Source organism: Muscardinus avellanarius (assembly GCF_963383645.1).
Source record: "Muscardinus avellanarius genome assembly, chromosome: 16".
Classification (NCBI taxonomy): domain Eukaryota; kingdom Metazoa; phylum Chordata; class Mammalia; order Rodentia; family Gliridae; genus Muscardinus; species Muscardinus avellanarius.
This window is the reverse complement of record NC_137802.1, coordinates 28,214,961-28,241,199: the sequence shown is the minus strand read 5'-3', so window position 1 is coordinate 28,241,199 and position 26,239 is coordinate 28,214,961. Positions and strand designations below refer to the sequence as shown.

General features: G+C 43.8%; 1 protein-coding gene across 1 annotated transcript in view; it reads left to right on the top strand.

The window, feature by feature from the left end:
• Positions 1 to 380: 380 nt before the first annotated feature.
• Positions 381 to 26,239, top strand: part of CRLF3 (cytokine receptor like factor 3) — a gene marked incomplete at both ends in the record, with an annotated part of 50,126 nt that continues 24,267 nt past the window's right edge. The window contains one exon of the mRNA XM_080713194.1: positions 381 to 497. Coding sequence (XP_080569320.1) covers positions 381 to 497 — 117 coding nt within the window. The remainder of the gene's footprint in view (positions 498 to 26,239) is intronic.

Below are 26,239 nucleotides of genomic sequence, written 5' to 3'. Positions count from 1 at the left end.
TCTTTCTCCTCCGTGCAATGGAGAGATAAGATGTGGGCAGTACGAAGCGACGCGCTCATGTTAATCTAGCCGTGCGTCCACGCATTTCCTGAGGAAGTACCCGGGACCTGCGCGGCTGCGGTTGCAAGAGCGCAGGGCAGAAACCCGCAGGGTAGGAGAGCGGGCGGCGCGAGCCCCGGAGGCGCCGCCCCCGGCTGTCAATCAGGGCGGAGGGGCGGGGCGGGGCGGGGCGGAGGGGCGGGGCGGGGCGGAGGGGCGGGGCGAGGCAGGGCGTGGCGTGACGGCGCTTCCGCCTGCGCGACGAGGCCGGGCGGCCACAGCGCGGAGCCCGAGCCAACCCGAGCCAGCGGCCGCCGGCCTAGCGGCAGAGGAGCGTGACCATGGACCTGGAGCCCGAGCTGCTGCTGCAGGAGGCTCGTGAAAACGTGGAGGCGGCGCAGAGCTACCGGCGGGAGTTGGGCCACCGGCTGCAGGGGCTGCGGGAGGCGCAGAGGCAGGTCCGAGGGCCGCGCCCGGGGGCGCTGTGGGCCGGGGGCGCGGGTGCCGGCGCGGGCGCGGGCGGCGGGAGCCCACCCGGGTGCCCGACCCTGCGCGGGGAGGGGGAGGGAGGGCTCTGAAGGTGGGCGGAGACCTGGCCTGTGGGGTCTGAGGTGGGAGGTGGGAGGGAGCTAGGAAGTCTTAGGGTGAGGCAGGTTAGGGGTCGAGGGAGATGGTGAGGAGCGTCCCGAGACCCTACCCTGCGGGGCGCGAAGGACTAGGGGTGAGCCCGCGACCGGCGAGAGTGAGGGACCACTGCAGAGTCCCGGGGATCCCAGAGGGTGGTCATGACTGGAGAGAGTCAAGAGAGCTGAGACCATTTCGGAATTCATTAGAGAACCTGAAGAAAATGTGAGGTAGTGACCCGGGAGAGCTGCAAGTGTTGACAGAATGGAAGGGGAGGACGGAGGGGGAGAGGTGGGGAGCGGAAGCTCACGGCGTACGGTGCGTGACTCCCGCATACGATCATGAATGCACTTTTAAGAAATCATTTAGAGTAACCTTGTTCCAAATGGTTTGGAATTAGCCGGGTGTGGTGGCGCACGCGTGTAATCGCAGCATTTGGGAGGCTGAGACTGGAGGATCGCGGTTCGAGGACAGACAGCCCCAGCTACTTAGTGAGGCCCTCTGCAACTCAGTGAAACCCTGTTTCAAAATAAGAAAATTCAAAATAAAGACTAAAAAAATAGGGTTGGGGGTGTAGCTAGGCGGTAGAATGCCTCTGGGTTCCATCCCCAGTACCGCAGAAACAACTCAGTGAGACAAAAAAAAAAAAATTCAAAATAAGGAATAAAAAGTAGGGTTGGGGTGTAGCTTGGGGATAGAATGCCCCTGGGTTCCATCCTCAGTACCGCAAAAAAAAAAAAAAAAGAAAAAGAAAAAAATTTAGAACATTATTTATTTATTTATTTGTTCCTACCTCTGAGCTACACCCCACCCTCCCCACCCCTATTTTTTAGTCTTTATTTTGAAACAGGGTCTCACTGAGTTGCTCAGGGCCTCACTAAGTAGCTGAGGCTGGCTTTTTTTTTTTTTTTTTTTTGCGTGTCTGGGGATGCAACCCAGGGGTATTCGACCTCTGAGCTAAACCCCCTGCCCTATTTTTTATTCTTTATTTTGAAACCGGGTCTCACTGAGTTGCAGAGGGCCTCACTAAATAGCTGAGGCTGTCCGCGAACCGCAATCCTCCAGCCTCAGCCTCCCAAATGCTGGGATTACAAGCGTGCACTACCACGCCCGGCCGGATGTTATTTAAAAGATGTTAAGATACTTCTTAATATATGACTAACATTTTGGCCTGCTGAAATATATATGAGCATGACTATTAGTTAACAGTATCAGTAATTAAATAGCAGTAGAATTGACACTAAAGGAATGAGGATAGCACCTGGGAATCCTTATTAATTACTCATGTGATATTGGTTGTATTAAAAATAATTAGTGTGCTGGGCTGGGTGTGGTGGTTCATACCTGTAATTCCAGTACTTGGAAGGCTGAGACAGGCAGATCGTAAGTTCGAGGACAGCTCTGGCAACTTAGCAAGACCCTGTTTCAAAATAAAAACTAAAATAGTGCAGGTTGTATACCTCAGTGGTAGATAGCTCCTGTGTTCAATCACAATTATTTAAACAAAAAAAAATACAAACAAAAACAATTGTGCTGGGCACAGTGCTCCACACCTGCAATCCTGGTATTTGACAGGCTGTGACAGAATGATTGCAGGTTCAAGGCCAGCCTCAGCAACATAGTGAGACCCTGTTTCAAAAAACAAATAAGGCAGCTGGGCTTGGTGTACATGCTTGTTATCCCAGTACTTAGTTGGCTGAGACAGGAGGATCGCAGGTTCACAGCCAGATTCAGCTATTTAGTGAGGCCCTCTGCAACTTAGCAAGACCTTGTTTAAAAAATAAAGAATAAAAAATAGGGCTGGGGGGATAGCTCGGAGGTAGAATGCCTCTAAGTTCAATCCTCAGTACTAGTAAAAAATAATTAAAAAGTAAGGCTAGAGGTATAACTATCCAGGGATTCCATCCGTAGTACTACACACACACACACAGATGCACACACACAAAGTAAATACATGCAGCCGTGTGTGATGGCGCACACTTGTAATCCCAGCATTCAGGAGGCTGAGACCGGAGGATTGCGGTTCGCGGATGGCCTCAGCTACTTAGGCCCTTTGTATTCAGTGAGACCTGGTTTCAAAACAAAGAATAAAAAATAGGGCAGGGGGTGTAGGTTGGATGTTAAATGCCCCTGGGTTCCATCCCCAGACTCGCAAAAAATAAATACATGCAATTAGTATGATTCTTCTAGGTGATTTAGTATTGAACTTCTAAGCCTATATTCTTTTTATTTATTTATTTAGCAGTATTGGGGATGGAACCCAGGGGCATGTACCTTTGAGCTACACCCCCAGCTTTATTTTTTATTCTTTATTTTGAAACAGGGCCTCACTGAGTTGTAAAAGGCCTCACTAAATAGCTGAGGCTGTCCGTGAACTGTGATCCTCCTATCTTAGCCTCCCACATGCTGGGATTACAAGTGTGCACCACCACACTTGTAATTTTGAGTCCAATAATTAAAGCATAGCACATACTTTCCTATGATTTAGTATAGTTTAGTATGGGTTTTTTGCTTTGTTTTTGAAGGCCGTTGTCTTAGGCTTGAGAGAGAAACATTGAAGGAACATTCACTACAGATTCCTGATGACATTGCTTTCTGACTAGACTGAGTAATAGTGGAGTTGTCTTTTGTGAACTGGAATGCGTTTTGTGCCAGCGCCAGTTAAAACAGTTGATTGTGGATGTTTAAATTTGTAGAATAAGTCTTCTCTCAACTTGCATTTTAAGGAAGGCCATTGTTACAAAAATATAATCAAAATAAGTGGCTACTTTTGTGGTTAAGATATTTTTAGAATTCCAGTCATTTTCAGAATACATAAAATACATGGCTTTTTATCCAAAATTTTTGCATGGGGAAGGATGAGAAGAGCAGAGATGAAAGGATGCTATTTATCCTGTGCGTGTGTGTGTGTGTGTGTGTGTGTGTGTGTGTGTGTGTGTGCGTGCGCGCGCGCACTACTGGGTATGGAACCCAGGGGCATTCTACCCCTGAGCTACATCCCCAGCCCTAATTAATTAATTAATTAATTAATTTGTGGTACCGGGGATGGAACCCAGGGGCATTGTACCTCCAATCTATACTCCCAGCCCTATTTTTTAGTCTTTTCATTTCTGAGTTGCAAAGGGCCTTGCTAAGTAGCTGAGGCTGTCCAAAAACTGTAATACTTCGGTCTCTGCCTCTCAAATGCTGGGATTACAAGTGTGCGCCACCTTGCCTTGCTTCCCAGCCCTACTTTTTTTTCTTTATTTTGAAATAGTATCTCACTGTATTGCAAAGGACCTCACTAAGTAGCTGAGGCTGCCCAAGAACTGCAATCCTCCTGTCTCAGTCTCCCAAATGCTAGGGTTGTAAGTGTGCATCACCACGCCTGGCTTGTGTATGTTTATTTTACTTGCTGGTTTTTTTTTCACATGATTTTGTGTTTGTGTGTGTGATGCTGGGTATCGAACCCAGAGCTTCACACATTAGGCAAGTGCTCTGCCACTGAGCTACGTTCCTGTCCTTTTTTTTTTTTTTTTTTTTTTTTTTGTGGTACTGAGGGTGGAATCCAGGGATTTTTCTACCTCTGGGTTATCCTCCCAGACCTATTTTATACGTTATTTGGAAACAGGGTCTCACTAAGTTGCTGAGAGCCGCACTAAGTAGCTGAGGCTGGCTTTGAACCTGTGCGATTCTCTTGTCTCAGCTTCTTGAGTGTGGGGATCACAAGAGTACGCCACCACGCCCGGCTATTCCTGTCCTTTATTTATTTATTTATTTATTTATTTATTTTATTTTATTTTTATTTTTTTTGTGGTCCTGGGGGTGGAACCCAGAGGCTTTTCTACCTCCAGGCTATACTCCCAGACCTATTTTGTACTTTATTTGGAAACAGGGTCTCACTAAGTTGCCGAGAGCCTCACTAAGTACCTGAGGCTGGCTTCGAACCTGTGTAATCCTCCTGTCTCAGCCTCCCAAGCGCGGGGATTACAAGCGTGCACCACCACGCCCGGCTATTCCTGTCCTTAAAAAAAAAATATTTATTTATCTATTTATTTTGTGGTACTGGAGATTGAACCCAGAGGCATTCTACCTCTGAGCTACATTCCCAGCTTAATTTTATTTTTTATTTGGAAACAAGGTCTCACTAGGTTGCTGAGAGTCTCACTAAGTTGCTGAGGCTGGCTTTGAACTTGCACACCTCCTATTTCAACCTTCCAAGTACTGGGATTACAGGTATGTGCCACTGTTCTCAGCTTAAAATTTATTATTTTTATTTTGAGACTGGTCTTGCTAAGTTGCCTAAAGTGTCCTTCAAATTGTGATCCTTCTTCCTCAGCTTCCTGGGGAGCTAAGATTACAGACATGCATTCTGTGCCTGTCTTGTGATGGGCATGTTTGAATTAGCATATATTTTCAGGTTCATCTAAATGGCATTATGTTTCCGTTCTTTTATGGCTGAATACTATTGGTGGCGTGTATGTATTTGATTTACTCATTCATCAATCGCTTGCATTAGGAGATATTTACGTTTTAACTATTACGAATAATGCTGCTATGAACATTTGTGCACAGATTTTGTGTGGACATGTTTTCATTTTTTTAAGAATATACCAAGCTGAGCCAGGCATGGTATCACATGCTTATAATCCCAACATTTTTTTTCCTTTGGTGGTACTAGGGGTGGAACCCAGAGGCTTTCTACCTCCGGACTATACTCCCAGACCTATTTTATATTTTTTTTGGAAAAAGGGTCTCACTAAGTTGCTGAGAACCTCACTAAGTAGCTGAGGCTGGCTTCGAACCTGTGCGATCCTCCTGTTTCAGCCTCCCAAGCGCCGGGATTACGAGTGCGCCACCACGCCTGGCTAATCCCAACATTTGGGAGGCCGAGACAGGAGGATTGTGGTGTGCTGACAGCCTCAGCTATTTAGTGAGGCCCTTTGCAACTCAGTGAGACCCTGTTTCAAAATAAAGAATATAAAGGGCTGAATGTGTAGCTTGGAAGTAGAATGCCTCTGGGTTCCACTTCCGGTAGAGAGAGAAAGAGAAAGAGAGAGGCAGGCAGGCAGGCAGCGCATGCGCGCAAACACATACCAAGCCAGGCATGGTAGTGCGTGCGTGTAATCTCAGTACTTGAGGCTGAACAGGAGGATCACAGGTGGCAATTTAGGGCGGCTCTCAGCAACCTAGTTACATAAATAATATCAGGCTGGGGGTGCAGCTTGACGATAGAATGTCTCTGGGTTCAATCCCCATCCCCCCCCAAAAAAAAAGAATAAACCAAACTGGATTTAGTGGTACACACCTGTAATCCCAGTACTTGGGAGGCTGAAACAGGAGGATCACAGGTTAGAAGCCAGCCTTGGCAATTTAGTGAAGCCTTCTGCCATTTAGTGAGACTTCTTTCTTTCTTTCTTTCTTTCTTTCTTTCTTTCTTTCTTTCTTTCTTTCTTTCTTTCTTTCTTTCTTCCTGGTGGTACTAGGGATGGAACCCAGGGGCATTCTACCTATAAGCAATACACTCAGCCCTATTTTTAATTTTTTATTTTGAAATGGCCTCACTGAGTTAAAAAATAAAATAGGGTTGGGGGTATAGCTCAGAGAACACTGTTGGGGTCAGCCCCCAGTGTCTTTGTCTCTGTCTCTGTCTCGCTCTCTAAACACACACACACACACACACACACACACACACACACACACACACGTCTCTGTCTTGCTCTCTAAACACACACACACACACACCCTAGCATGCTAACACCTGCCTGTAATAACCAGTATATAAGATTGCAGGTTCCAGGCCAGCCTCAGATTTTTTTTTTTTTTTTTTTTTGTGGTACTGGGGATGGAATCTAGGGTCATTCTACCTCTGAGCTACACCCCCAACTCTATTTTTTTTAGTCTTTTTACTTTTTGAAACAGGGTCTCACTGAGTTGTGAAGGGCCTTGCTAAGTTGCTGAGGCTGTCTGCAAACCCTGATCCTCAGCAATTTAGTGAAGCTCTGTTTCAAAATAAAATAGAGCTTGCTGGGTGGGCGTGTTGGCGCAAACTTGTAATCCCAGCGCTTGGGAGGCTGAGACAGGAGGATCGCACAGGTTCGAAGCCAGCCTCAGCTACTTAGGCTCTCAGCAACTTAGGGAGACCATGTTTCCAAATAAAATATAAAATAGATCTGGGAATGAACCCCAGAGGTAGAAGTCCCCTGGATTCCATCCTTATAACCGCAAAAATAAATAATAAATAAATAAATAATAATAATAATAAAGTAGAGCTTGGGGTTATACCCCAGGTAGAATGCCTCTAGATTCAATCCCCAGCACAGCAGACAAAAAACTAAAACAGAATATACCAACAAGTTACTGGGTCAGATAACTTTTTGTTTAAGATATGTTTAGGCCTCTTTTTTCTTTTCTTTTGGGTCTGGGGATGGAACCCAGGGGCATTTGACCTCCGAGCTACATCCCCTGCCCTATTTTTTATTCTTTATCTTGAAACAGAATCTCACTCAGTTGCAGACAGCCTCACTAAGTAGCTGAGGCTCTCCATGAACCGCGATCCTCCGGTCTCAGCCTCCCAAATGTTGGTATTACAAGCATGTGCCACCATGCCCTGCTATGTTTAGGCTTTTTTTTTTTTTTTTTTTTTTTTTTTTTTTTTTTGTGGTACTGGGGTTCCTGGAAGCCCTTCTTTCTCCGGGCTACAATCCTAGACCTATTTTTACATTTTTATTTGGAAACAGGGTCTCCTAAGTCAGAGAGCGCAGCTGGCTTCGAACCTGCTCAATCCTCCTGTCTCTGCCTCCCAAGTGTGGGGATTACAAGCGTGCGCCACCACACCCGGCTATGTTTAGGCTTTTAAAGAAATCTTTATTATACTTTTTATCTTTGCTTTAGTTTCTTACCCTTTAAAAATCTCTAATGAAGCTAGGTATGGTGACCCAAGTCTGTAATCAGAATACCTCAGAGGCTGAGGCAGGAGGATGGCAGGTTTGAAGCCAGCCTCAGCAAGTAGTGAGATGCATGTCAACCGAGTGGGGCGCTATTTCAAAATTAAAGAATAAAATTGGGCTGGGGGTGCCAGGCGTGGTGGCACACGCTTGTAACCCAAGCGCATGGGAGGCGGAGACAGGAGGATCACGCAGGTTCGAAGCCAGCCGTGCTGGCTTAAGAGACCCTGTTTCCAAAAATAAAAAAGTATAAAATAGGTCTGGGAGTGTAGCCCAGAACAGGAGGATTACATGTTTGAGATCAGACTCAGATCTTTAGGGAGACCCTGTTTCAAAATAGAATAGAAGACAGGCAAGATGGCACATGCTTATATTACTAGTACTTGTGAGGCTGAGACAGGAGGATCACCAGTTGAGTATAGCTCAGCAAGTAGTGAGACTCATCAACTTAGTGAGACCCTGTTTCAAAATAAAAATAATAAATGGCTGGGGGGGTTAGCTCAAAGGCAGAATACCCTGAGTTTAATCCCTATTACCACCAAAAGAAAGGAAGGAAAAGGAAGGAAGGAAGGAAAGAAGGGTATCAGCTAGGAGGTAGCATTCCCCTGGGTTCATTTCCCAGTAACCACACCCCCATGATGTGAGTGCATGCATATGCGTGTGCATGTGCGCGTGTGCACACACAAAATAAAAACTTTAAAGATATTCTGTCAAAATCAACAGCCATCACATAGCAGTTTCTCCTTTGTGGTTAAGTGTATGCCCCCCTCCTGTTTTCAGAGAAAAGGAAGTTCTGTGTAGGAATACAAGGGTTGACTCTAACTCTTACTGTTTGAATAAGTTAAAGGCTAGAGAAATGTTCGTTGTTTTCAGGAAATCAGATATTTACTGCCAGCCTGAACTGATGTTGAAATCATTAAGAATGGTTCTTTATAGTTCCCTAGTTTCCTTGATACTAAAAAGTAAATTCCAAAGAAATTTACCTCCACTCTCCTAAAATATTCGCTTGTTCATTTACTCAGTAAATATTTATTGAGCATCAGAGGTACTTCTAGGTCACTTTCCCCATGGATTTACTCTTTTCTTAAGTGGTTGATCACTAGGTAAGCACCCCTAAAATAAAACAAATAAGAAACACCTAAGCTGGGAGTGGTGGCACATACTTGTAATCCCAGAGCTTGGGAGGCTGAGACAGGTTTGTGGCCAGCCTCAGCAACTTAGTGAGGCCTTATGCAACTTAGTGAGGCCCTGTTTCAAAATAAACGATAAAATAGGCTATAGATCCAGTGGTGGAAGGTCCCTAGGGTCAAGGTCAACTCCCGTACCCCCAAAAAAAAAAAAAAAGCAAAAGGAAGAAATGAAATTCTTTGTATTCATTTTTGGTTTTTCTTCCATTGTGTTTTCCATCACTTGTCCTGCTTCTACAGCATTGACTTGTCTGCTTTGTGTGTGTGTGGTAGTAGAGGTTTAACTTAGGGGCATTCTACTTCCAAACAACATCTCCAGCCCTTTTGTAATATTTTATTTTTATTTGGAAACAGGGTCTCACTAGGTTAATGAGAGTCTCACTACTTGCTGAGGCTGTCCTCAAACCTGAGATCCTCTCCTTTCAGCCTCCTGAGGATTACAAGCATGCGCCACCATGCCTGGCTTTAATCAGCTCTTTACTGCTATAGTTTAAAGCAAATGTGCTTTCATAAATTGCTGTGATTTATAATCAAGATTAAAATGTTGCTTGAAATATTATACGTTTATTTTTTTGATAATTCTGCAAAGGTATAGGATGATCTTAAGGCAGTGCTTGTCTAGTATGTCTTTACGTCATAATGCGGCCATTTGATGAATAAGGTTTCACAGTCTCTTGTTCTTCTCTTCAGTGTGTGTTACTAGAGATTAAACCCAAGGCCTTCTATCTCTGAGATACACACCCAGCCCCCCCACAACCTCCTCTATACTGGTGATGGAACCTAGGGGCCTTCTATCTCTGAGCTATACCCCCAGCTCAATTCTTTTTCCAGCCCACTTTGTCCTCGAACCACGATCCTCCTGTCTCAGCCTCCCAAATGCTGAGATTACAAGCTTGTACCACCACATCCGGCCCTATTTTTATTTTGAAACAGAGTCTCACTAAGTTGAGGCTGGCTTCGAACCTGCAATCCTCCTTTCTCAGCCTCCCAAGTACTGAAATGAAAGGCCAGAGCTACCATGCATTTCTTTTTTCTTTTCTTTCTTTCTTTTTTTCTCTCTTTTTTTTTTTTTTTTTTTTGTGGTACTAGGGATGGAACCTAGGGGCCTTCTACCTCCAGGCTATACTCCCTATTTTCTATTTTATTTGGAAACAGGGTCTCACTAAGTTGCTGAGAGCCTCACTAAGTAGCCAAGGCTGGCTTCAAACCTGTGCGATCCTCCTATCTCAGCCTCCCAAGCTCTGGGATTACAAGCGTGTCTTTATTTTTGTTTTGAAACAGAATCTCACTAAATTGCTAAGAGATTTGCTACATTTTTGAGGCTTTCCTCCTGGGTCCCTCCATGGTCCCTCCTGTTTTTAGCCTTTCTTGTACTGCGACTACAGATGTGTGTCACCACCCTGGCTTAATATATTTTATATTCCAAATATATATTAAGTTCTTTATAGATGATAATTCCTGTTGGACTTGAAAACACATAGCATACTAAAGACTGTGACATATATAGAATTCAGTAAGGGGAAAAAAATGTTATTTCAGAAAACCAAGACAGGAGTCCACAATTGTAGTCCCAGCATTTGGGAGGCTGAGACAGGAGGATCGCCATTTGCAGACAGCCTCAGCTACTTAGTAAGGCCTTTGCAACTCAGACCCATTTAAAAAATAAAGAATAAGCTGGACGTGGTGGCGCATGCTTGTAATCCCCGCGCTTGGGAGGTGGAGACGGGAAGATCGCGCAGCCACGCTGGCTTAGGAGACCCTGTTTAAAAAAAAAAAAAAAAGTGTAAAATAGGTCTGAGAGTGTAGCCCGGAGGTAGAAGGCTTTCCAGGAACCCCAGTACCACCACAAACAAACAAACACACAAAACAAAAACCAAAAAATAAAAAAATAAAAAATTGGGCTGGTGCTGGGTGTAGTGGCGCATGCTTGTAATCCTTGCACTTTGGAGGCTGAGACAGGAGGATCACGCAGGTTCAAAGCCAGCCTCAGCTACTTAGGCTTTCAACAACTTAGTGAGACCCTGTTTCTAAATATAAAAGGTCTGGGAGTGTAGCCTGGAGATAGAAGGCCCCTGGTTTTCACCCCTATCAACACACACACACACACACACACACACACAAATAATAAATTGTGCTGGGGATGTAGTTTGGAGGTAGAATGCCTGCCCTAGTACCGCCAAAAAAAAAAAAAAAAAAAAAAAAAAAGGGCAGGAAGTCTTAGTAGCTAAGCAAAGAAAAGAAAGCTATTATTGCTCTTTTTATCTCTCACTTCCCTTTCTGTTATATACTTTCAAAACAGCATGAATAAATAAAAACCCCCTATAATTCTACTTCTTCTAGACAATTGCAGTTAAGATTTTGTTGTATCCTTTTTTTTCCTGGTTTTTTTTTTTTTTTTTTGCAGTCCTGGAGATGGAACCCAGGGTCACTCTATCTCTGAACTATACCCCAGCCCTATTTTTTATAATTTATTTGGAAACAGGGTCTCACTAAGTTGCTGAGAGCCTCACTAAGTAGCTGAGGCTGGCTTCGAACCTGTGCAATCCTCCTGTCTCAGCCTCCCAAGCGCTGGGATTACAAGCGTGCGCCACCACAGCTCCCCAGCTCTATTTTTTAGTTTTTATTTTTTCAAGGTCTCACTGAGTTGTGAAGACAGCTAAGGCTGTCTTCCTCCTGTCTTAGCCTCCCAAATGCTGGGATTACAAGCGTGTGCCACCATCCCCAGCTGTTTTTTATTTTGAAATAGGGTTTCACTAAATTGTGGGAGGCCTAAGTTGCTAAGACTGTCCTCAAACCTGTTATTTTCCTGTCTCACCCTCCCAAGTACTGGGATATAGGCCTGTGCCACTATGCCCAGCTTAAACAGGCATTCTGAATCAGTAATGTTAAAATTATTGATATTAAGCCATGCGTGGTGGTGCACACTTGTAATCCCAGCATTCGGAAGGCTGAGACAGGAAGGGGATCGTGGTTTGCGGGCAGCCTCAACTACTCAGTGAGGCCCTCCGCAATTTAGTGAGGCCCTGTTTCAAAATAAAGAATAAAAATACGGCAGCGGTGTAGCTTAGAGATTGAATGACCCTGGGTTCCATCCCCACACCCCCCAAAAAAATTATATTAATGAAAAATGTGGCCAGGCATGGTGGCGCACGCTTGTAATCCCAGCATTCAGGAGGCTGAGACCCGGAGGATCGCGGTTCACAGACAGCCTCAGCTACTTAGTGAGGCCCTCTGCAACTCAGTGAGACCCTTTTTCAAAATAAAGAATAAAAAATTGGGCAGGGGATGTAGCTTGGAAGTCAAATGTCTCTGGGTTCCAGCCTCAGACCCGCAAAAAAAAAAAAAAAAAAAAAAAAGTGTGAATGTCACAGATATCCATTTCTGTATATAGGGATTTTTTTCAGTGTAGATGGTAATGTAAATGTAATTTTGATAGAGAACTACTATGCTTATTACCATATATGGCAAATATGACTAGTTTGTGCCCGATGTGGTGGTGTACCTCCATAATTTTGGTTCATGGGAGACAGGAGGATCCACAGGTTTGCAACCAGCCTCAGTAACTTAGTGAAACCCTGTTTTTTTTTTTTTGTTTTTTTTTTTTTTTGGTGTGTGTGTGTGTATGTGTGTGTGGCATTGGGGATTGAACTTTTGAGCATTCTATCTCTGAGCTACACTCCCAGCCCTATTTTATTTTTATTTTGAAACAGGGTTTTGCTAGATTAATGAGAGTCTCACTGTTTGCTGAGGCTGTTCACCAATCTGCAAGTACTGGAATTACAAGTATGAACCTCCACACCTGGTTTAAATCCTGTTTCAAAATAAAAGTAAAATAGAGTTGGGGTTGTAGCTCAGAGGTAGAACACTCCTGCTTCTACCAATACCACACTCAGACACACACACACACACACATGCGCGTGTGCGTGCACAAATTATTTATATATTAATGAATTTGTCTTCTAAAAAGCCAAACAAATGTAGGACAGCCTTTTATTATTGAGAGCTGTTAGTGAATCACTAATGTTTGCAGCATTTTACTTGTCCCTGATGGCCATGAGAACTACCTTCTTTTCTCTTACCTGCCTGCCTTCCTTTTTTGTACTGGGGATGGAACCCAGGGGCATTCTACCTCCGAGCTACACCCCCAGCCCCATTTTTTAGTCTTTTTATTATTTTTTTATTTTTTATTTTTATTTTGGTGGTACTGGGAATGAAACCCAGGGGCCTTCTACCTCTGGGCTATACTCCCAGACCTATTTTATATTTGCTAAATTGCTGAGACCTCACTAAGTAGCTGAGGCTGGCTTTGAACCTGTGTGATCCTCCTGTCTCAGCCTCCCAAGTGTGGGAATTACAAGCGTGCATCACAGGGTCTCACTGAGTTGCAAAGGGCCTTGCTAATTAGCTGAGGCTGTCCACAACCAGGATCCTCTGGACTCCGCCTCCTGAAAGCTGAGATTACAAGCATGCGCCACCACACCCCGCTTTACTTTATTTTAATTAGTTAACTTATTGTGGTACTATGAGTGGAATCCAGGGAAATTCTACTTCCAAGAGACACCAAGACTTTTTTTTTTTTCCCTGAAACAGGGTCTCACTAGGTTGCTAAGGGTCTCACCAAGTTTCTTAGATTGACCTGGAAACTGTGATCCACCTGTCTCAGCCTCCAAAATACTGGGATTACAGGTGTGGCCATGCCTAGCTGTAATCTAGTAAATTGTAATCTGCCAGGAACATTGGTGAATGCCTTTAATTCCAGTACTTGGGAAGCTCAGAAAGAAAGATCACAGGCTCAGACTAGCCTCAGCAACTTAGTGAAACTCTGTTTCAAAATAAAATAGAGCTGGGGGTGTAGTTCAGGTGTAACACCCTAGGATTCAGTCCCCTAGTAACACCCCATTCCACAAATTTCTTTTCTTTTTTCTTTTTTTCTTTTTCTTTTCTTTTTTCTTTTTTCTTTTTCTTTTTTTTTTTTTTTTTTTGGTACTGGGGGTAGAACCCAGGGGCATTCTACCTCTACCTCTGAGCTACACCCCAGCCCTATTTTTTTTTATTCTTTATTTTTTTGAAATAGGGTCTCATTGAGTTACAAAGGGCCTCACTAAGTAGCAGCTGAGGCTGTCCGCGAACTGTGATCCTACTGCCTCAGCCTCCCAAATGCTGGGATTACAAGAGGGCACCACCATGCCAGGCTACAATTAATTTTCTTGATTTTTAGTTTCCTTATCTGTAAAATAAGGATAAGGATAGTGCTTACTTTATCCCAGCAATGTGAGAATTAAAATGAGAAATATAAAGCTGAGTGTGGTGGCGCATGCTTGTAATCCTAGCATTCTGGAGGCTGAGACCAGAGGATCACAGTTCGTGGACAACCTCAGCTACTTAGCGAGGAGTTCCTTTGCAGCTCAATGAGACCCTGTTTCAAAATAAAAAGACTAAAAAATGGGTTTGGGGGTGTAGCTCAGAGGTACAATGCCCCTGGTTTCCCTCTCCGGTACTGAAAAAAAAAAAAGAGAGAAATATAAGCTGGGCATGGTGGCACATGTAATCCCAGTACTTGAAGGCTGAGATAGGAGGATCCGGGTTCATGGCCAGCCTCAGCTACTTTGTGAGGCCATCTGAAACTTAGTGAGACTCTGTTTCAAAATAAAGAATAAAAGCCGGGTATGGTGGCGCATGCTTGTAATCCCAGCATTTGGGAGGCTGAGACAGGAGGATCTGGGTTTGCGGCCAGCCTCAGCTACTAATTAATGAGGCCCTTTGCAACTCAGTGAGACCCTGTTTCAAAATTAAGAATAAAAAATCGGGCTGACGGTGTAGCTCAGAGATAGAATGCTCCTGGGTTCCATCCTCAGTCCTGCCAAAAAAAAAAAAAAAAAGGGGGGGGGGGAGCTGGGTGTGGTGGCGCATGCTTATAATCCCAGAATTTGGGAGGCTAAGACAGGAAGGATCGCGGTTCATGGACAGCCTCAGCTACTACTTAGGCTCTTTGCAACTCAGTGAGACCCTGTTTCAAAAAATAAGAAAAAAGAGACTTATAGCCAAGTGTGGTGGCACATGCCTGTAACCCCAGTACTTGGGAGACTGAGAAAGACTGCAAGTTCAAGGACAGCCTCAACAACATAGTAAAGCTCTCAGCAGCCTTGTAAGATCTTGTTTCCAAACAAAAAATTTAAACTGCTGGAGGTGTAGCTCAGAGGTAGAATGCTCCTAGGTTGAATCCCAGTAAACACACACACACACACACACACACACACACACACACACACACAAAGAGAGAGAGTGAGGATGAGAGAGAGAGAGATTTTAAATGCTTATCACAAAGCCTGGAACGTGGGATATTCTCCATTGGTATTAGTCATAATAATAAAATCACTAAATATTGTTAGTCAAGGTGGCATTTCCTGCTTCTCCAACTGGCAGCGTACTCTAAAACGACTCCTGCTCTTTTCCAGTGGAATGCCCTTTTTGAGCTCTGATGGCAGTTTGTGGCTGTTCAACTTATATAAGAACTTAATACTTTTTTTTTTTTTTTTAGTTACTTGGGCATATAGCTCTCATTACCAGAATGAGAGCTTTATAAGGTCGGGATCATGCTTTATTTTTCTTTATCACCTCGGTTCCTGGTATGAACTGGACCTCAACAAATGTTGAAGGAGTGTTTTTAAGAATATTGTGAGCCAGGTGTGGTGGCGCACGCTTGTAATCCCCGCGCTTGGAAGGCGGAGACAGGAGGATCCCGCAGGTTTGAAGCGCAGCTGGCTTAAGAGACCCTGTTTCAAAAAAAAAAAAAAATTATGAAATAGGTCTGGGAGTGGAGCCCGGAGGTAGAAGGGCTTCCAGGAACCCCAGTACGACCAGAAAAAAAAAAAAAAAAAAAAAAAAAAAAAAGAATATTGTGGCTGCTAGGGGTGGTGGCACACAATTGTAATCCCAGTACTTGGAAGGCTGAGACAAGAGGATTGCAGGCATGAAGTCAGCTTCAGTAATGTAGTGAGGCTGTTAGCAACTTAGCATGACTCTGTTTAAAAAGAATATGTAGGAGCTGGGCATGGTGGCGCACGCTTGTAATCCCAGCATTCGGGAGGCTGAGACTGGAGGATCATGGTTCGCGGACAGCCTCAGCTACTTAGTGAGGCCCTTCACAACTTAGTGAGACCCTGTTTCAAAATAAAGAATAAAAAATAGGGCAGGGGATGTAGCTTGGAGGTCGAATGCCCCTGGGTTCCATCCCCAGACCTGCCCCCCCCAAAAAAAAATGTAGGGATGGGGATGTAGCTCAGACATAGAATACCCTTAGGTTCAATCTACAGCAAGACACACACACACCAATAATAATAAAATAAAGACCAGGTGTGGTGGTACCTACTTGTTATCCCAGCACTGAGGAGGCTGTGGCAAGAGGATCACAGGAACTTAGGCCCCCCACAACTTACTGAGACCCTATTTCTTTTTTTAAATAAATATCTACTAAATATATTTTTTAATTCTTTTTTAAAATTTATTTTTATTGGTGCATTGTAATCATACATCACATTGGAATATAAGACTTGAGAGGATATACAAGCACACATCATCCAATTAGCCCTCATCCAGTCCCCATCCCATTCCCTCCCCCTCCCTCAATCCCATGCTTGTTTGGTGATTAACTTTGATACATATGTTTATGTACCTCCTGCTTTTTAAAGAGGCTCCATCCTCCCCTATTCCATGCCCTCTGATTGGTCACCTTAATTGCTTCACTATAGGGCCCTTTCTATAGCTCAACCTCTTCCTGTTGCCCCTTTCCTCCTAGTTATTGCTGATTAAGGGAAGCATCTGGTTTTAATTTTCTGCGATATTTCTCTGTGCGTGCCATGTTGCAAATACCGATCCCACTCTTGACGGCCCCAGTTGTGGCCTGGCTACCCGGTGGACTGATCCAGACCTCGCTGGTTCAAGCAGTGGCCTTGCCTCATGGGAGGCCCCGGTTCTGGCCTCACTGGCCCCGACACTGGCCTAACCCCTCAGCTGGCTCCGATCCCGGCCTCAGAGGCCCCAGCTCTGGCCTTCCTCACAGCAGGCTCCGATGTTAGCCGATGGCCCTGCATCGGCCTAACCCCTCGGCAGGCTCCAATCCCGGCCTCACTGGCCCATGCACCGGCCTAACCCCTTGGCAGGCTCTGATCCCGGCCTCGGAGGCCCCTGCACCTGCCTTGCCTCACGGCAGGCTCCAATCCCGGCCTCGCTGGCCCCAGCACCGGCCTAACCCCTTGGCAGGCTCCGATCCCGGCCTGAGAGGCCTCAATAGCGGCCTTGCCTCACAGAAGGCTCCGATGCCGGCCAGTGGCCCTGGCACCGGCCTAACCTCTCCTACTGAGACCCTATTTCAAAAATAAAATAGAATCTGATCGTAGTGGTGCACGCTTGTAATCCCAGCATTCAAGAGGCTGAGACAGGAGGATCACAACTCATGGACATCCTCAACTACTTAGTGATGGCCTCTGCAACTTATTGAGACTTTGTTTCAAAATAAAGAATAAAAGATAGTGCAGGGGGTGTAGCTTGAAGGTCTAATACCCCTTGGCTCCATGCCCAGACCCACAAAATAAAATAAATAAATAAATAAAATAGAGCTGGGGGTATAGCTCAGAGGAAGAACACCTCTGAGTTTAAATTCCAGTACCACACACACAAGTAGTGATGAGGATGAGGATGAGGAAGATGGTGATAATGGGGCAGGGGTATAGCTGAGAGGTAAAATACCTGAGTTCAATCCCTAGTACCAAAAACAAAAAATGCTGGGCATGGTGGCCCATACTTGTATCACAGTACTTGGGAGGCTGAGATAGGAGGATCACAGTTTCACCACCACCCTCATCTACTTAGTGAGGCCCTGTTTCAAAATAAAGAATAAAAGCTGGGTGTGGTGGTGCATGCTTATAATCCCAGCATTCAGGAGGCCGAGACTGGAGGATCGCAGTTCATAGACAGCCTCAGCTACTTAGTGAGGCCCTCTGCAACTTAGTGAGACCCTGTTTCAAAATAAAGAATAAAAAGCTGGGCGTGGATGCTTGTAATCTCAGCATTCGGGAGGCTGAGACCTGAGGATCGCGGTTCGTGGACAGCCTCAGTTACTTAGTGAGGCCCTCTGCAACTCAGTGAGACCCGGTTTCAAAATAAAGAATAAAAATAGGGCAGGAGGTGTAGCTCGGAGGTCAAATGCCCCTGAGTTCCACCCCCAGGCCCGCAAAACAACAACAACAACAACAACAAAAACAAAAAACAAAGAATAAAAAATAGGACAGGGGGTGTAGCTTGGAGGTCGAATGCCCCTGGGTTCCATCTCCAGACCCGAAAAAAAAAAAGAATAAATAGGGCTGGGGTGTAGCTCAGAGGTAAAATGCCCCTTGATTCTATTGCGCAGCACCACCAAATTAAAAGGGGCTGAGGATGTAGCTCAGAGGTACCGTTCCCCTGGGTTCAATTCCCAGGTCTGCAAAATAAAGGTGGGGGGAGAGGGAGAGGGGAAGAAAGAAAGAAAGAAATGAAAGAAAGAACGAACTATGCCAAAGCTTGACAGTTCAAAATGCAACCCTTTAGAGCCAGGCATGGTGGCACAGGCTTGTAATCCCGTACTTGGGAAGCTGAAACAGGAGGATTGCGCAGGTTCAAAGCCAGCCTCAGCTACTTAGTGAGGCTCACAGCAACTTAATGAGACCCTGTTTCCAAATAAAATAGAAAATAGGGCTGGTAGAAAAAAAATAGGTAGCCTGAAGGTAGAAAGCCTCTGGGTTCCATCCCCAGCACCACAAAAAACAAACAAAAAGCAACCTTTTATCTGCTTGCAGTTTTTGAGGCTGGGGCTGGGTTAGGATTTACTTGGATTTACTTGGCAGCACACTTGTGCTTGTAATCAGATGGCAGCTGAGGCTGGGGTGTCCAAGACAATGTTTACTTGTATAGTTGTATCCTTCTTTTAGCCGGACCCTGTTGGAACGCTGAACCTCAACACCAGTCATCCTCTTTCTCTCCTCCTTCCCTACTCTCCCATGGGCTCTCGCCCTTTTCCCCTTCCTTCCTCTCTTTTTCCCTTGTTTATTTGTTTGTGTTGTGCTGAGGATGGAACCCAGGGGCCTTCTACCTCAGAGCCACACTTCCAGCCCTATTTTTTATTCTTTATTTTGAAACAGGGTCTCACTGAGTTGCTAAGGGCCTCAACTAAGTAGCAGAGGCTGTCTGCAAACCACCATCTTCCTGTGTCAGCCTTCCAAATGCTGGGATTACAAGTGTGTGCCCCCACACTTGGCCCCAGCCCTATTTTTTATTCTTTATTTTGAAATAGGGTCTCACTAAGTTGCAAAGGCCTCACTAAATAACTGAGGCTGTCTGTGAACTGCAGCCCTCCTGTCTCAGCCTCCCAAATGCTGGGATTATAAGCATGCACCACCACACCTGGCCGATCATTATGATCTTGTTAGCTAATAGTTTTAAAACCAGTTTCTATTTTATTTATTTGTTTATTTATTTATTTATTTATTTATTTATTTATTATGTGGTACTGGTGATTGAACTCAGGGGCATTCACCTCCCAGCAACACCTCTGACCCTATTCTTTATTTTGAAACAGGGTTTCACTAAGTTTTTTTTGTTTTGTTTTTGTTTTGGTGTTACTGGGGTTCCTGGAAACCCTTCTACCTCTGGGCTACCCTCCCAGACCTATTTATACTTTTTTTTAAAATTTGGAAATAGGGTCTTTTAAGCCAGCATGGCTGGCTTCAAACCTGCGTGATCCTCCTGTGTCCGCCTCCCAAGCACGGGGATTACAAGTGTGCGCCACCACGCCTGGCTCTTACTAAGTTTTAAAGGGCCTAAGTTGCTGAGGTTAGCCATGAACCTGCAGTCCTCCTGTCTCAGCCTCTCAAGTACTGAGATTACTCTTAATTTTATTTTATTTTATTTTTTATTTTTTTATTTTTTTTTTGGTAGTACTGGAGTTCCTGGAAGCCCTTCTACCTCCGGGCTACACTCCCAGACCTATTTTTTATACTTTTTTATTTGGAAACAGGGTCTCATAAGCCAGCGCGCGCGGCTGTCTTCGAACCTGCGCGATCCTCCTGTCTCTGCCTCCCAAGCGCGGGGATTACAAGTGTGCGCCACCACGCCTGGCTACTCTTAATTTTAAACTAGTTTTTTGGTAAAGCCGTTTAGAAACTTAGTTCTTTTTTATTGTTATTTTTATTTATTTATATATTTGTTGGTACTAGGGTTTGAACTTGGGCATTCTACCTCTGAGATATACCCCCAGCCTTATTTTATTTCTCTTTAGAAACAAGGTCTCACTAAGATGTGGAGGGCCTCACTAAATTGCTGAAGCTGTTATTAGACCTGTGATCCTCCTATCTCAGCCTCCCAAGTACTGGGATTTCAAACATGCACTACCACACTTGGGTATATTATTTTTTGTGTTGAGGATTGAACCTAGAGGCATTCTACCTCTGAGCCATACCTCCAGCCCTGTTATATATTTAAATATACATGTATATATATATTAAAATTTTTTTTTTTGTGGTACTGGAGATGGAACCCGGGGGTATTCTACCTCCTAGCTACAGCCCTAGCCCTATTTTTTATTCTTTTATTTTGAAACTGGGTGTCACTGAGTTCAAAGGGCCTAAGTAGCAGAAACTGCCCACGAACTGCAATCCTCCTGTTTCAGCCTCCTGAATGCTGGGATTACAAATGAGTGCCACCATACCTGGTGTTTTATATATATATTTGGTACTAGGGATTAACCCAGAGCTTTCTACCTCTCCATCTGTATTATTATTTATTTTTTTATTTTTGAAGTACTGGGGGTCAAACTCAGGGGCATTCTACCTCAGAGCTACATCCCCTAGTTCTATTTTTTATTCCTTATTTTGAAACAGTGTCTCATTAAATTGCTGAGGACCTCAATATGTAGCTGGGGCTGGCTGCAAACCTAGATCCTCTAGTGTCAGCCTCCCAAATGCTGGGATTATACACATGTGCCACCAAGACCGGCTTTATTATTTATTTATTTATTATTTATTTATTTATTTATTTATTTATTGTGGCACTGAGGATGGAACCCAGGGACATTCTACCTCCCAGCTACACCCCCAGCTCTAGTTTTTATTCTTTATTTTGAAACAGTGTTTCACAAAGTTACAAAGGACCTCACTAAGTAGCTAAGGTAATTCCAGTTTATTATTTATTTATTTAATTTATTTATTTATTATTTATTTATTTATTTTTTGTGGTACTGGGGTGGAACCCAGAGGCTTTCTACCTCCGGGCTATACTCCCAGACCTATTTTCTATTTTATTTGTACATGCCTGGCTTTTCGTTTTCCATTTTGAGACAGGGTCTTACTAAATTGCCCAGGCAATCCTCATACTTGTAATCCTCATGCCTGTCTCCCCAGTAGCTAATTGTGCAGTCAGGTGTCTCTCTGCCCAGCTCTATGCCAGCTCCGTGGTTGGAATTCTGTGAAGAAAAGGGACCAGATTTACAGTGAGAGGATAGAAGGTGGGTTTAGAAATGGATTTTCTCTCCCATAGTTCTCTTGCTGTTTTGTATTCATATACTTCCTTTTTTTCTGAAGTTCTGAAACAAAAACAAAACACAGTCAGGGTCTACAAGAGCTGAAAGAGCTTTTGAATTCTTTCTAAAGAGGAAATTGACTTTACCTAACCAGTACACTTCCTGTATGTGTTGTATCCGTTAAAGTGTGAGACAGTACCTTGGTGTAATGCTAAACATCTGCAGAATTTTCTCTTGGTGGCGGAGGTTTGAAATGTATCGCAGTGTTCTGATGATATTTTTATTTGTGCATACAAATCACCTCGTCCAATATATAGGTTCTAATTTAGTACTTCTGTCTAGAAGTTCTGCATTCCTAGCAGTATCGCAAGTGATCTGCAAAAATCATCAGGCATTTTCTTCCTGGTTCTTTTTTTTGGGGGGGGTACTGGGGATTGAACCCAGGGGTATTCTACCACTGAGCTATACCCCAGCCCTATTTTATTTTTTATTTTTTTGGAAATAGGGTCTCACTAATTTGCTAAGACCCTCACCAGATTGCTGAGGCTGTCCTCACCCAGTGATCCTCCTGTCTCAGCTTCCCAATTGCTTGGATTACAGGTATGCACTATCACATCCTTGGTTCTTTTCTTTGTGGTACTGAATATTGAACCCAGGGGCATTCCATCTCTGAGCTTCACCCCAGCCCTATTTTATTTTAAAAGTCTTGTCAGGCGTGATGAGACAGGATCTCGGTTTTACGGCCAGCCTCAGCTACTTAGGCCCTCCACAACTTAGTGAGACCCTGTTTCAAAATAAAGAATAAAAGCTGGGCATGGTGGCACAGGTTTGTAATCCCAGCACTTGAGAGTCTGAGACAGGAGGATCATGGTTCGTGGGCAGCCTCAACTACTTAGGCCCTTTGCAACTCAGTGAGACCCTGTTTCAAAATAAAGAATAAAAATAGGACTGGGGCTTTAGCTAGGAGGTAGATTGCCCCTGGGTTCCATCTCTAGTACCACAAAAAAAAAAAAAAAAAAAAAGAAAAAAGAAAAAAAGAAACGGGAGCTGGATGTGGTGGTGCACGCTTGTAATTCCAGCACTTGGGAAGCTAAGACAGGAGAATCGCAAGTTCAAAGCCAGCCTTCACAACACAGTGAGACACTAAAACCCTAGTGAGATCCTGTTTACAAATAAATAAAATCGGGCTGGGTGCAGAGCTTGGAGGTAGAATGCCTCTAGGTTAATCCCCTGTACTAAAATAAAATAAATAGGGCTGGAGGTTTAGCTCCAAGGTAGAATGCCCCTGGGTTCAATCCTCAGTACAGGGGAAAAAAAAAAAAAAAAAAGTCTTAGTAAGTTGTGGAAGGCCTCACTAAGTTTCTGAGGCTAGTATTGAACCTATGGTCCTCCTATTTCAGCCTCCCAAATAGTGGGATTACAAGTGTACACCATCACATCCAGCTATTTATTTATATTTTGTTTATTTATTTATTTTTGTGTGGTACACAAAGATCGAACCCAGAGGTATTCTACCTTCAAGCTACATCCTCAGCCTGATTTTATTTCTTATTTGGAAACAGGGTCTCACTAGGTTGATTAGAATCTCACTACTTGCTGAGGCTTTCCTCAAATCTGTAATTCTTCTGTTTCAGCCTCTCAAGTACAGGGATTATAGGCCTGCACCACCACACCTGGCTATTATTTTTTTTTTTTATCAAAAAATGGTCTCACTGCTGGTGTGGTAGCGCACGCTTGTAATCCAGCATTCCACAGACTGAGACTGGAGGATCACGGCTTGCGACAGCCTCAACTACTTAGGTGCTGTGCAACTTAGTGAGATCGTGTTTCAAAAATAAAGAATAAAAATAGGGCAGAAGGTGTAGCTTGAAGGTCGAATGCCCCTGGGTTCCATCCCCAGACCTTCCAAAAAGAACAAAATAAATAAATAAATAAATAAATAAATAAATAAATAAATATAAATAAAAATGGTCTCACTAAGTTGCTGAGCCTGGTTTCAAACTTGGGATTGTATTTCAGCCTCCCAAGTATTCATTTGCCAGATGCTAGGTTGGGGCCTGCTTCTCAAGGATCCCAGAGTTGGATGATATACAAAATTAAGTATATTTTAGATTTATTGTCCATTCTTCCCTCCGTTATTTTTCTCCCTCTGTTCTTTCCTTTTTCTTTCCTCCCTTCTTCTTTGATTTGGATTTATTTCATACAAGTTCTATAGGAACTAAAAAGTTAAAAAAAAACTAGATTTGCTAACAGTTTAACTTATATTAGGCTCTTTCTTTCTTTCTTTCTTTCTTTCTTTCTTTCTTTCTTTCTTTCTTTTCTTTCTTTTGCGTTACTGGGGATGGAACCCAGGGGCATTGCATCTACAAGCTACAACCCCATTTTTTAGACCTTTTTTATTTTTTGAAACAGAGTCTCACTGAGTTGCAAAGTACCTTGCTAAGTAGCTGAGGCTGAGTGTGAACCCTGAACCTCCATTCTCTGCCTCCCAAATGCTTGGATTACAAATGTGCACCACCATGCCTGTTTTTCTTTCTTTCTTTCTTTTTCTAAAATAAGAAAGTCTCCTCCTCCTCCTCTTCCTCTTCCTCCTCCTCCTCCTCCTCCTTCTCCTCTTCTTCCTCCTCCTCCTTTTTGAGGTACTGGGGATGAAACCTATGGACATTCTACTTCTGACATCCCCCCCAGCTCTATTTTTTATTCTTTATTTTGAAACAGGGTCTCACTGAGTTGCAAAGGGCCTCACTAAGTAGCTGAGGCTGTCTGCAAACCACGATCTTCCTGTTTCAGCCTCCCAAATGCTGGGATTACAAGTGTGTGCCACCATGCCCGGCTGGGAAGTTTCTTATACTTACTCCACAAATACTGTTATTACATGAACGTAAAAAGGAGAGAAAATTGTTCTCATGAGCTGCCCAGCAAATGAAAATGAACTTCTCTTTCTTTCTCTTTCTCTCTTTCTCTCTCTCTCTCTCTCTCTCTCTCTCTCTCTCTCTCTCTCTCTCTCTCTCCTACTGATGATGGAACCCAGGGGCATTATACCTCTGAGTTACACACCTAGCCCCCTTTTTAGTCTTTTCATTTCTTTCTTTTTTTTTGTTTTTTTTTGAGGGGTATGGAGATGGAACCCAGGTGTATCCAACCTCTGAGCTATACCCCCTTCCCTATTTTTTATGCTTTATTTTGAAAGAGGGTCTCATTAAGTTGCGGAGGGCCTCACTAAGTAGCTGAGTCGTCTATGAACTGTGATCCTCCGGTCTCAGCCTCCTGAATGCTGGAATTACAAGCGTGCGCCACCATACCCAGCTAGTCTTTTCTTTTCTGAAACAGGGTCTCACTGAGTTGCAAAGGGCCTCGCTAAGTAGCTGAGGCTGGCTGGGAACCACAATCCTCCTGTGTCAGCCTCCCAAATGCTGGGATTGCAAGCCTGTGCCACTACACCTGGCTTTTATTTTTATTTATATTTTCTTTTTTTTTTTTTTTGTGGTACTGGGGATGGAACCCTGGCCACACTCCCATACTTATTTTATATTTTTTATTTGGAAACAGGGTCTCTTAAGCCAGAGAGGCTGGCTTCGAACCTGCGTGATCCTCCTGTCTCTGCCTCCCAAGCGCGGGGATTACAAGTGTGTGCCACCACGCCCAGCTATTTATTTTTTATTTTTATTTTGTGGTACGGGGAGTTAATCCAAGAGGCATTCTACTAATCAGCTGAATTCTTAGCCTGATTTTATTTCTTATATGGAAAAAGGGTCTTACTAAGTTGTGGAGGGCCTAAGTTGTTGAGGTTGGCTTAGAACCTGAGATCCTCCTGTTTCAGCCTCCCAAGTACTGGGATTACAAGCATGTACTACCATGCCCAGCTTTACTTTTTCATTTTGAAACAGAGCCTGGACAAGTTGCTGAGGGCCTTGTTAAATTGTAGAGGCTGGTCTTGAACCTGTGATTTTCTTGTCTCAGTTTCTCAAGCATTGGAGTTACAGGTGTATGCCACTGTGCCTGACTCTTTGTCTATATTTTGTTATATTTCAAACTCTCTTTCTAAAAGAAGGTTAGCAAAAGAGGGTAGTAAATAGAAAATGTTGTATGCAACCAAGTCAGTATGTGTCTGACTTTTTTTTCTTTCCTGGTGCTGGAAATTGAACTCAGTGCCTGGTTTATTCTAGTTGTACAAATCCAAGTACCTGGAAGACTGAGACAGGAGGATCACAGATTCCAGGATATCCTCAGCAAACAGTGAGACTCTCTGAGAATCAACTTATTGAGACTGTTTCAAAATAAAAATAGAAGGCCAGGCGTGGTGGTGCATGCTTGTAATCCCCGCATTTGGGAGGCTGAGACAGGAGGATCGCGCAGGTTCGAGGCCAGCCGCGCTGGCTTAAGAGACCCTGTTTCCAAATTTAAAAAAAATATAAAAATAGGTCTGGGAGTATAACCTGGAGGTAGAAGGATTTCCAGAAACCCCAGTATCACCAAAAAAATAAAAAATAAAAAATAAATAAAAATAAAAGGCCAGACAGCGTGGTTCATAGCCAACCTTCAGCTACTTAGGTCTCCATAACTTAGACCCTGTTTCAAAATAAAGAATAAAAAATAGGGCTCAACTATAAAAAAAAAAGCCTCAACTACTCAGTGAGATCTTTTGCAACTCAGTGGGACCCTGTTTCAAAATAGAAGGGCAAAAAATTGGGCTAGGGGTGTAGCTTGGAGGTAGAATGCTCCTGGGCTCAATCCCTAGCACCACACACACACACACACAAAAGACTAGGGATATAGCTTAGCGGTAGAATGACACCAAGTTCCAGTCTCAGTAAAATACACACACACACACACACACACACACACACACACACGGCCCAAATAAATAAATAAATAAATAAATAAATAAATAAATGTGTTGGAGGAGTAGCTTGGAG